Source organism: Electrona antarctica (assembly GCF_951216825.1).
Source record: "Electrona antarctica genome assembly, chromosome: 8".
NCBI lineage: Eukaryota > Metazoa > Chordata > Actinopteri > Myctophiformes > Myctophidae > Electrona > Electrona antarctica.
The window spans coordinates 44,217,955-44,230,868 of NC_136789.1; the positions used below are offsets into that span (position 1 = coordinate 44,217,955).

The window sequence follows — 12,914 nt, forward strand, 5'->3', positions numbered from 1 at the left end:
TTTTAGTCGCTGCTGTTTTTCACTGCAGTTCTGTTTTATATACAACACTGGTGTTTTCAACGATTTCCGGGCTTTAGAAAGCAGCGTGGTATCTGGAACACAGCTCCCTCCATATGTAATACTCCTCCTCCAACACATGCATTATTTAAGGCACTCACTCTGGGAAAAAAAAGTGTGTCAGGAGCAGAAAAAAACACGAGCAATAAACTAGACGGAGAGAGATCATATGCTGTTTGTGGAAACAATGCTCTATCCATATTCCATGGGGGCAACAACGGCTCAGGCTAGAGAGCACTTGTCTGTGAGTGTGAATCGGAATGTTCCCAGTTCGATTCCTGCTTCTCATGACATCGTGTCGTGGAGCAAGGACACTAAATCCCTAACTGCTCTAGACAAGCAGGTTGATTGTGCTGCATGGCTGCCTGCGTCATCAGTGTGTGAAATGAATGGGCGAATGTAATGTGTAGCATTGTGAAAGCGCTTTGTATTAAAGGCGCGATACGGTATGTAATTATGCAGCAGTAAGGTATCAGCAATGCATTTTCCCCCCTAGTATATTACTGGGTGCTGAAGCCCCCAATCCACAAACACAAAATGAATGCTTGGACAACACTCGCAAACATTTCTGGACAACACCCATCCTCTGTGTGAGTGCTGGCTATGAAGACTGCCAGGATGCTCAGGCATTGCTACACTAACTGGAGTGCCGTCCGTGACCACATTGGAAACAAGAGTTTTGATTAAATCTAATCAACTCATGCTACAGTAATAGGATTCTTTAGACCATTTAGCATTCTTTATTCAACACCTATTTGTTGTTTGTAGGTCTGTTCCAGAGGGCCATTGCCCAGAGCGGCTCTGCCATCTCCAGTTGGTCAGTCAACTACCGGCCCCTTCCGTACACCAAGATCCTGGCCAAGAAGGTGGGCTGCAGGCTGGGGGACATGGCTGAGCTGGTGGAGTGCCTAAGAAGGAAGAGCTTCAGGGAGCTGGTGGACCAGGATATCCAGCCTGCCCGTTACCACGTGGCCTTTGGACCTGTAGTGGACGGAGACGTGGTCCCAGACGACCCAGAGATGCTCATGCAGCAGGTCAGCCCAGGGTCTGGCTTGGCTTGACTTGGTGTCATCAAATGCACGGCTCTAATGTGCCATCCATCCATCTCACAGTGGCAATTTACAATGTAGACATTTAGATGACACATTTAATAGAGACTTACTAAGTACAAGGTCAGACTAAGTACCATGAACATTTGGATAAGTGGTCAAGGAATTTGAGTGCCAAGAAACTAAATTAAGAAAGTAAACTACAATACCAAGCATGCGTCGCTAAAAATAACATACCTGGCAGCTACTGTAGGTCAACGTTTAGACATGGTCTATTAATGTGTGTGTGTGTGTGTGTGTGTGTGTGTGTGTGTGTGTGTGTGTGTGTGTGTGTGTGTGTGTGCATGTGCGTGTGCGTGTGCGTGTGCGCATGTGTTTTGCCACCAGGGGGAGTTTCTGAACTATGATATTTTGCTGGGTGTCAACCAGGGAGAGGGCCTTAAGTTTGTGGATGACAGTGAAGGAGAGGACGGTATTTCAGCAGCGTCATTCGACTACACAATCTCCAACTTCGTGGACAATCTGTATGGATCCCCTGATGGTCAGAATGAGTCTTTGGACTAATGACTCAGTTAAACATGAATCACAAGCCTGAACAACTGTATTCTGGTCATGTCAAAGTTGGCAAAACAATACGTGAACATTAGCACATTTACAAGTTGCGACACATTTGTGAACTTGTAGATCGGCTAAGTGATTTGATGTAGAGACCCTGGTCAACGAAACATACAGTATAGGGTTTAAAGGATAACTTCATGTTTTAGATTGTTATTAGACAAAGTAAAAGACGAGTGTTCATTTTTTTTTTCATTTGCTGCTTTCTTTCGATTTTTCTGTTTATTAAAGAGCTGGAGAGAGGGAGACACCTGTTACTGAATAAACACTATAGCAATGATTACTATCAGAATATAGTGATTTAAACTTTTAACGAAAAACCAGACTTTTAACCAGACAATATCACGTACCCTACCTTTAATCTACCATCATGGTATATAAAGTCACCTGGCTTCCCTCTCTTCTCCATCCTAGGTAAAAACATCCTCAGGGAGACCATAAAGTTCATGTACACAGACTGGGCGGACAGAGACAACACGGACATGCGCAGGAAGACCCTGCTGGCGTTGTTCACGGACCACCAGTGGGTGGCGCCGGCCGTGGCCACGGCCAAGCTGCACGCCGAGTTCCAATCCCCCGTTTACTTCTATACCTTCCACCACCACTGCCAGACGGAGGCCAGGCCGGAGTGGGCCGACGCCGCGCACGGAGACGAGCTCCCCTACGTGTTCGGGGTTCCCATGGTGGGAGCGACCGACCTGTTCCCTTGTAACTTCTCAAAGAACGACGTGATGCTCAGTGCCGTGGTCATGACCTACTGGACCAACTTCGCCAAGACGGGGTCAGTACATCACAGATATCAAGAATAATGTTTGGTTGTTAAAATATTGAGCGCTTTTAAAGTGTTTATACTGTAGTACAGTACAGTAGGTTATTGCAGGGGGAAAGTGTGTGTGTGTGTGTGTGTGTGTGTGTGTGTGTGTGTGTGTGTGTGTGTGTGTGTGTGTGTGTGTGTGTGTGTGTGTGTGTGTGTGTGTGTGTGTGTGTGTGTGTGTGTGTGTGTGTGTGTGTGTGTGTGTGTGCGTACACACTATACTGTATATACATTTTCTTTTTGCGAGCTGGTCCAGCCGGCTCCATCCACTGCCATGTATTTCATGGAACTTCCGGTGCGAGGAATCCTTCAGTAGGAGGAACCTAAAAGTGGACAGAGAGAGAAAGACGAGAGGAGAGGAAGCAACTCAAAGTGCATGCAATGACACAGGGGTTCTAATGTAGGACACTATATGGGTATGGGATGGGATATCATACACCTGCCCAGCCGATATATCTTTGTCCATATAAGTGGTTATCTTTACAGAATATTTTTCTCTCTTCCAGGGATCCTAACCTGCCAGTTCCTCAGGACACCAAGTTCGTTCACACCAAGCCTAACCGCTTTGAGGAAGTAATCTGGACCAAGTTCAGTTCTAAAGACAAGCAGTATCTCCATATTGGTCTGAAGCCTCGTGTCAGAGACAACTACCGGGCCAACAAGGTAGCCTTCTGGCTGGAGCTAGTACCACACCTGCACCACCTCAATGAGGAGTACTATAACTCCAAGACTACCCGCCTGCCGCCTGGCGGCCCTAACCGCTGGAAGGGCCCTAATACCGGCACTGGCACCCGCTCCACGACTCGACACCCCGCCGCCTCGTCGTATGCGCCGCCTGAATATGCCCCCGATGCCTCCGAGCGGCCCCGCTTCTCTCCTTTCCCTGAGGAGACCAGGGACTATTCCACTGAGCTGAGCGCGACAGTGGCCGTGGGAGCCTCGCTCCTCTTCCTGAATGTGCTGGCGTTTGCAGCGCTCTACTACAAACGAGACAAACGTCAGGAATTCCTGCAGAGACGCCACCGCCGCCTCTCCCCACAGCGCGGCAACCCCATGGGCATGGGCATGGGCATGGGCGTCGGCATGGGAGTCATGGGGACCTTGCCACACAACGACCTGGTGCTGAGCCAAGAGGAGGAGCTCATGTCGCTGCAGATCAAACAGCAGAGGGTGGAGCTTGATCACGGCACACCCCTCCCTTCACGCGGCGTCCTCTGTGACCTGGACCCCCTGCGGCCACCCGTGTGCCCGCCCGACTACACCCTGGCACTGCGGCGCGCGCCGGAGGACGTGCCACTGATGACGGCCATGCTCCCGAGCACCATCAGCGGAATGCAGCCTCTCCACCCCTTCAACACTTACCCCCCTGTACCTGCCCCCTCCACCACCCCTGTGTCCAGCCACAGCAACAATGCTCTGCCACACCAACACTCCACCACCCGTGTATAGGACAAGGCACCACCTCTGCCGTCCAACTCTGGGCTTACAGAGATGCACCACACAAACTGCTGCCCTTCTTTCCTACCCTTCTATCTCAGTATTACCACCTCTGTTCTTCATTATATCTATATCTTATTTTATTTTATTTACAATTATAATGTGTTGTCATTTATCATGAAGTCCTCAATTTCTCACATGAGCTGTGCTATGGCCCTTAAAGCTGCAGTTTGTAAAAGTCTAGTCATTCAAATACCTCTAAAATGTAATTGTGAATAGAATTGATAAAAGAAACCTCCCTGCCAAACCATCAAAGTCATCATAAGACTCTCCTTTGCACCACTATAGCGCTTTCAAAACCAGGTGTCGAGATGAGACACTAATACAGCTTTAAGCTTGTCGCGCTCTTTTGAAGAAGAGCTTGCTAATCGCAATCAGGCAACTTATTTGCAGCTTGGTTGTTTAGAACGCACTTGTGACATTGTGAAGCTATGTTATCATGGAATACACATTTCATTTCCATGCATCAGTAAGTAGGAGTCATGTCCGGAGTCAACACATGCCCAAACAGAAGGTTCTAGATGATTCCATTTTCTGGACACGCTACTGTATGCAGCTTTAAAGGCCCAACCTGGAATCGGAGTGTGGCAACTCCTGCTGAGCTACTATCAACCTACAATATTGTCTTTATGTTGTGAATTATTGGATTGAAGATACAGTATATTGACTGAACTATGAACTGACATTGTTGGACAGGAGTTTAAACAAGGTTTGTCTTGTTAACTTTTTTTCTTTCTTTTTTTTAATGATTGGGTATGAACATTTGTGAGCTGACATTCTTGTCTGTCAGTACCCTACCTTTAGAAAAGAAATCTGTATATCCATAACTGATATGCTTAAAACATTTCCAGATTGGGGCTAAACTGTTGGGCTGTACAGAAAATGACTGAATCATACACAGTCTGTGGGAGCCTGGAATCCAGGCTGCCAATTATAAGCCACTCCAGATCTGCCACACATGCTCTAAACTTGTCCATCAATTTGTTGGTTTATTCTCTCTCTGTCTCCCTTTCTCTCTCTTTCTCACTGTCAATTCATGTAGCTCCTTTTCATTTAACTTTTTTTTTGACCTAATCCCATGTCATTTCCATCTCCACATCTCTCCTCTTTCTTGCAAATACTTCTAGACTCCTTTTTTTCCTATCTGGGGTCTTTTATACAGAAGAGAAAAAAAACCTAAACATAAATGTAAATGATGTGTTATTGATAAATTGTAATGATATGAATGAAAAACAAAAAGTGATATTCTGATATCTCGTTTTTACCAGCAATCTTGGTGCCAAGTACTGTGATAAAGTTCCTCTCTCACTGGAGGTTCACTGGACCGCCTAGAGGGACCCATCCTGACTCTATCTTACAAAAAGAATTTCCATCATAAAGTGCCAACCCTTTCATGTTTCTTTCTAGCCTGGATCCATCCCATAGACCCCGCCCACTCTCTGAGTGGACTGAAGCTTCACGCAGGACGCAGCTTCAGTCTGATAATCAGGCTAGTTTCTTTCTGATCCCCACCCCATTTCTTCTTTTCTTCTCCCTAAACACTCAGTGTTGCACTGTGGCTTGTCTCTTCTGAGAGGGAATTCAAATGTAATATATCCTTGTAAAAAGAGAGCATATTAACATTTAGTTTGCTATCTGGGAATTTGCATGATGTTGTGTGTGTGTGTGTGTGTGTGTGTGTGTGTGTGTGTGTGTGTGTGTGTGTGTGTGTGTGTGTGTGTGTGTGTGTGTGTGTGTGTGTGTGTGTGTGTGTGTGTGTGTGTGTGTGTGTGTGTGTGTGTGTGTGTGTGTGTGTGTGTGTGTGTACGTGCTTGCGGGCAGAGGAGTGGATTTACTTTCCCCTCAATATTGATTTTCACGGTTTGCCTTGTTTTCTGGTTTTGTTTTTAGTTTACATATATTTATTTTTTATCTCACCTGCACTTTGTGGTACTGTAATTAAAAATGGGTATTAAGAAATGAAAATTGCATACAGCTATGATTATACTGTAACAAGGAGGGTAAATATTTCTGTTTTACTGTTTTTCATCCCCTGACTAAAGGCTAATTTATTCTTTGTTTGTGTTTAAGGGCCGTGTGATGAAGTATAAATTAGCCTTGAGGTTGCACCAACACTTACCCACTATAGTATAAAACTCATTATTACTCTCTCCCTATTTTTCTTCTCAGTTAAATTGTTTTTGTTTTAATCTGTGAAGTTTGCACATGTCATCTCAATCACACCTGAAAAACAGCACTTTTTAGTTGTGGAAAAAAGAATACTACTTGACATGAATAGTCTACCAGAATTGTCTGGTTAAAAAAAAAAGAAGAAGATACGAGTAGAATTTTACTCTCCCTAAAAAAAGGGTCAAGTCTTTTGAGCGACATTAATCACCACACTTCAAATGTTGGAAGACTGACTGACACTTTCTCTTTTTGTCAGCTCTTTTTGTTGTTTCGACATCCTCCCCTCTGGGAGAAAGGGTCAACGGTAAGATAGACTGAAGATGGTCAAAGGTGAGAAAGCCTTGTACGCACGTTTCAGACCTTCGCACAATTGAACACAGAGACGGGTCAGCCTCTGTCTGGACACTTATCAAGAAACGGGTACAAAGGGGACATTAGGACCACCCTGGGGAAACACCGACACTGTACCAGTAGTGATGCTGGAATAGCTCCTCGGCAGTGATCTGACAATGTAAAGAGGGAAAAAAAATCTACAACCCACAATAAAAAAAATTGACAAAAAACACAATACCATATCCCAGGAAACCGAGGACAGTGGGATTCATTCCTTCTTAACGCGTTCTCTATCCTGTCCACTTTGGATGGTAACACTCTGGACCCGGACTGCCATCCCTCTGGCTGGACTGGAGAGCTAAAAGGGATGGGGGGAGGGGGAAATCATACATGAAACAAACTGTACATTTTTTAAGCATAAGAGAACAAACTGAAATTTGTAAATATTATGTTTATTGTTTGCTTTGAGTGATTGGCCAAATCTTTTCTTTGTGACAACAGGTGCAAGTTTAGACTGATTTTTAGCACTTACGTGTATGTTTGATTCTCGTTTTCCTATAGATTTCAAGGTCAAATTCCAACAAGTTTATGGGCACATGCAGACATTTACTATCATACATGAATGACCTTGTTAATGCAAGCTATTGTATGTTGAATATCACAGCATGGTTATAAGGTCATCATAAATACAAAGAAGAAAGCTAATGGCTCAGGGCCAGCCCAGATATGGTGAAGGATGAACGCATACAGCTCTACTTGCATAATGACTCTCAAGCAAGACACACACATTTGGAACCACCACATCAATCACGAAGGCAGCTTTTGACTGAAAAGAGTCCTTTCACATTGGTTACATAGCCAAAGATTCAAGAGCTGCAGTGGAGGGGGAAAATAAAATAACGAGACAAAAACGAGATGAGCCATGATTAGAGCTATGTGCTCAACGCAAACCACACGACAAGTCTCAGTAGTGGCAATGATGAAGGGAACAGTTGTCAATATCTCACATTGTCTTGAGCGTTAACGTACAGTATTACCCACTGTTCTTTGCACTTATTTCAGTCTATATTTTGTAGTTGTGTTGCTATATTTTACAATCATAATTTCCCATAAACACTCTTATTTAAACAACATGCACATGAAACCTAGCATCCCTATTATGGACATGCCAAAATAGGTGAACACTAGACAAAAATGGATGCAGCGAAAATAGACTTAAGATTTGGTGAAAATAGCAGCTTACATCATGTCACAGCGTAACATTTTCACTATTTGACGTACATCATACTATATACTGTACAGTACAATGTTTAAGTGGTTATGTTTTTTTTTTTTTTTCAGCTTTAGTTGCACAAACAAGCTTTTAGGATAAATACATTATTTTCTTTTTCCTGGAAACAGTAGTTGGGACAGCCAACACAATATGGAAGCACACACGCCATGTTTACATATTTACACTACAAATTTAATGTTGGCTTATGGTCTTTAAAAATAAAAAACAAAAACACATTAATAAATAACCAAACAAAAAACTAAACATTACAAGAATCCAAATATCTTCTTATTCCAATTTTTTATGGTGGAAAGGAAAAATAAAGGCTTGCACCTGTTTGTCTCTCTTTTCATTTAGTCTGACTCAGTAATCTGCTTGAAGCTCAAGATACTGTGAGAGAGCGTAATGAACGACATGGTTTGAAAGAATGAAAGATAATATTTCTATTTCAAATAGAGGCTATTATTACACACTGTATGTTGTGTATCTGAACTGGAAAACATTAAAAAGGATATTCTTAAACAAATATAAATTATTTTTTATTTTTTTCATGCATGTCCATGTTTGTATTTGATACAGGGGGGGGAGTTGAGAAATAATTGGCTCAAGGGTTGTCCGGTTGGCACAGGTAAAGTGCCTGCCACCAATGGATATACTGCCATTCAAATGTTCCATGCCTCACGTTTTTGAAGCGTGAAATGTTGAACTTGTGTCTCTGGACATCTTTCTGTCCTCTATCGGAACTGGTTTTGCGTGTTAACTTGCAGTGTTTTGAGCCAGTGCTGAAGCACTTAGGCTACTTGACGAATCCACGGAGGGGTGCTCTGGGCGCAGCCATATCAGAGGTGTACCATAAGCGCAGCTTTACACTGCAGCACTGATTGCCTACCTGGCCTACAGGGCACTGCTATACTGCTACACACTCACCCAGTTGATCAATCAACTACACCTGTTGCCAGTCAATAGGGCGTATGCGTGTGACATCATCATCAAACCCGGAAGTTATGCGGGAACGCCTACTGAGTGGCCAAAAATCAACTTTTCTGGCCCATACATCCAAACAGAAAAGTCCTATCTGATTGCATTAAACGACATTAAACTCACTTTGCCAAGTCACTTTGCCACTCGATTTGCCACTTGATTTCCCATTCACTTTATGCATGCGCATACCCTCTATTGGGATCCTATTCTGCCAAATTCTCTCCAGCGACAGCTCAGCCTCATCACATGACAAGTCTGTGGGAATCCTAGCTCTGGTCCATAGCCCTAATGCCGGGCTATGGACCAGAGCTATGGGAATCCACGAGGAAGGCCTGTCACATTGTTTTAATTTTTTTGTATTTATCTATTGCTACAAAACGATGTATCACTATTCCTGTACTTTCCTCTTCTGTGTCCCATGCACAAAGTTCCTTGTCACAGAAATCTCTTCAGCTCATCTAGGTCAACCAGTCATTACATCCTTGTGGAAGGAGGACTGTGGAACTGTCCAGAAAGCTGCATTTATTTCAGCCCATGCCTCCCTCCAGTCTCTGAAATTCCTCGCCCTTGAGTAACCCTGATCACTGCTACACCTGCCACGGTGCCACCCTCTCAAAACCCTACACAACTTCAGCCACTATCAGGCTTTCGGGCCTGTTTTGGTGGTGGTAGGCCTACAGGTTTACTTACATCTCCCAAGTGGAATTTATATGTGCCTCCTATAGAGCGTCGCAGTCCCGCCCCCTACCCTGGACCAGGAAATGATTCTCCGTTCATTTTCCTCATAGACATTTCAGAAAGTATTTATTTAAAGACGTTTACGCCGCGGACAAAGCCAACTCGAGTCGTGACAAATCATGACAACAAACACAATTTTTTGGGCCGAACAAATAATTAGAAAGAAGAAAAGAACGGCAGGTTACAACACTTTTTTTGTTGTTTTTCTTCTTTGTAATTATTTGTTTGGTCCAAAATATTGTTTGTGTTGTCATGAGTTGTCACGACTCGAGTTGGCTTTGTCCGCGGCGTAACCGTCTTTAAATAAATACTTTAAGAAATGTCTATGGGAAAAATGCATTGGGATTCATTTCCTGGTCCATGGCAGGGGGCGGGACTGCGACGCTCTATACTCATACATGTATTTCACTTTCCACAATGCCATGCTCTCTCAGTTACATAACCTGTCTCTCCCCCCCCCACCCCCCCAGGTCCACATGGGGATTCTGTTGAATAGCCGAATACCGTACTCGATCAGCTCCCTCTCTGAAGATGGGATGGTTTCAACCTATACCCTGCACAGACAAGTACATATCTTCGTGTTACTTATTATCTTATGTCTAATCGTATGTCCTTGTATTCTCTTCATCTAACCTCTCTGTTACTCTGCTTCATGTATATGACCAGCACTTTGTAACCTTCTCAATATCTTTCCACTCTCCCATTTAAACCTACCGACGGAACCTAAGGTCTCTAAAACCCATCCTCATGTCTTGACTTGTATTGTCTTATATCCTCTCCTCTCTTCCCTCCCTCTCAACTGAGTCTGCAACCTCCCCCTTTTTCTAAACTGTCTTTGACCGTCACAGCCCCCTCTCTTCCAAGCCAAGCTTCTTGGTTATCCAAAACCCTCAGAGTTGAGTGAACATGTCTCAGGGCAGCTGAAAGGAAGTGGACCAATCCTATGACCTCTCTCACTCACTCCTCTCTGACTGCTGCCTCTCAATTTCCACTGATAAGTCCTCTTTTCTATTGCACTTTTCAGATTCAGTCTCCTCCCTCTACCCAAGGAAGCTCCTCGCCACCTTCTCCTCCCTCCTTTAACCCCCTCACTGCCCCATCACTCTGCTGAAGCCTTCGTCACCTACCTTGATAAGGTGATGATGTCATTATCAGAAGCTCTTTCTCCCATCTTTCCACTAATCAATCATCTAAAGCACTTAACTCTAACCCCAACATATCATGCCTTCCTTCTCTCCTCTCTCCTACTGATGTCCTGGAATTGGTGTCATCCACCAGACCGATGACCTGTCCTCTAGTCTAGACCACATCCCCTCCTCAATCTTTCACCAATCTACTCCCATGCATTACTAGCATCATCAACTCCACATCCATAACCTCAGGCATCCCACTCCCATCTGTCTTCAAGTAAGATATGGTTTCAATTAATTATAGCATATTAAATGTTGTAATTGTACATAGATACATAGATTTATAGGGCTGATATTTCAGACAATATCACTCATAATAATAATATAATAATAGACTAATTAGTATTATTATTATTATTGTGGGACCAAGTAGTGAGTCCACTATTGTTATCGTAATTATTCCCGGGGCCTGTGACGCCATGCGGGTCAACCAATAGGAAGTCAGAGGCAGGGGCCTGTGACGCCATGCGGGTCAACCAATAGGAAGTCAGAGGCAGGGGCCTGTGACGCCATGCGGGTCAACCAATAGGAAGTCAGAGGCAGGGGACCTGTGACGCCATGCGGGTCAACCAATAGGAAGTCAGAGGCAGGGGACCTGTGACGCCAATGCGGGTCAACCAATAGGAAGTCAGAGGCAGGGGCCTGTGACGCCATGCGGGTCAACCAATAGGAAGTCAGAGGCAGGGGACCTGTGACGCCAATGCGGGTCAACCAATAGGAAGTCAGAGGCAGGGGCCTGTGACGCCATGCGGGTCAACCAATAGGAAGTCAGAGGCAGGGGCCTGTGACGCCATGTGGGTCAACCAATAGGAAGTCAGAGGCAGGGGCCTGTGACGCCATGCGGGTCAACCAATACGAAGTCAGAGGCAGGGGGCCTGTGACGCCATGCGGGTCAACCAATAGGAAGTCAGAGGCAGGGGGGCTGTGACGCCATGCGGGTCAACCAATAGGAAGTCAGAGGCAGGGGCCTGTGACGCCATGCGGGTCAACCAATAGGAAGGCAGGGGGGCTGTGACGCCATGCGGGTCAACCAATAGGAAGTCAGAGGCAGGGGCCTGTGACGCCATGCGGGTCAACCAATAGGAAGGCAGAGGCAGGGGGCCTGTGACGCCATGCGGGTCAACCAATAGGAAGGCAGAGGCAGGGGGCCTGTGACGCCATGCGGGTCAACCAATAGGAAGTCAGAGGCAGGGGACCTGTGACGCCATGCGGGTCAACCAATAGGAAGTCAGAGGCAGGGGACCTGTGACGCCATGCGGGTCAACCAATAGGAAGTCAGAGGCAGGGGGCCTGTGACGCCATGCGGGTCAACCAATAGGAAGTCAGAGGCAGGGGACCTGTGACGCCATGCGGGTCAACCAATAGGAAGTCAGAGGCAGGGGCCTGTGACGCCATGCGGGTCAACCAATAGGAAGTCAGAGGCAGGGGCCTGTGACGCCATGCGGGTCAACCAATAGGAAGTCAGAGGCAGGGTCAACCAATAGGAAGTCAGAGGCAGGGTCAACCAATAGGAAGTCAGAGGCAGGGGCCTGTGACGCCATGTGGGTCAACCAATAGGAAGTCAGAGGCAGGGGCCTGTGACGCCATGTGGGTCAACCAATAGGAAGTCAGAGGCAGGGGGGCTGTGACGCCATGCGGGTCAACCAATAGGAAGTCAGAGGCAGGGGGCCTGTGACGCCATGCGGGTCAACCAATAGGAAGTCAGAGGCAGGGGACCTGTGACGCCATGCGGGTCAACCAATAGGAAGTCAGAGGCAGGGGCCTGTGACGCCATGCGGGTCAACCAATAGGAAGTCAGAGGCAGGGGCCTGTGACGCCATGTGGGTCAATACAACATTATCGAGTAGAGCAGTGGTTTCCAACCCTTTTCATATCAAGGTCCATTATGTATTTGCCATCTGAGCCATGGACCACCATTTTTTTTTTGTAATGTTTTTTTGTGGCTTTAGCCTTTATTTTATTATTCTTTTATGGAGGGACAGACAGTAGGCTGACAGGAAATGGGGAGAGAGATGGGGGGAAGACATGCAGTAAAGGCCGTCGGGATCAGGAGTCGAACCCGCGGCAAGGTGAGCCAAGGTGCCTGGACCATTGAGCCATGGCCCAGGCCATGGACCACCATTTTATGAGATTTAGCCTCTCGGACCCAAAACTTTGAATATTTTGTTGTCGTTGGATAAGATTTTGTCCACAATTCC

At 45.7% G+C, this 12,914-nt stretch overlaps 1 protein-coding gene across 2 annotated transcripts in view; it reads left to right on the top strand.

The window, feature by feature from the left end:
- nlgn2b (neuroligin 2b) overlaps positions 1-5,624 on the top strand; it is a 156,195-nt gene extending 150,571 nt beyond the window's left edge. For both annotated transcript variants that reach the window (XM_079508568.1, XM_079508567.1), the window contains exons 7-10: positions 826-1,091; positions 1,494-1,647; positions 2,136-2,502; positions 3,042-5,624. In XM_079508568.1, the coding sequence (XP_079364694.1) occupies positions 826-1,091; positions 1,494-1,647; positions 2,136-2,502; positions 3,042-3,984 (1,730 nt within the window). In that variant the 3' untranslated portion in view covers positions 3,985-5,624. The remainder of the gene's footprint in view (positions 1-825; positions 1,092-1,493; positions 1,648-2,135; positions 2,503-3,041) is intronic.
- Positions 5,625-12,914: the final 7,290 nt, after the last annotated feature.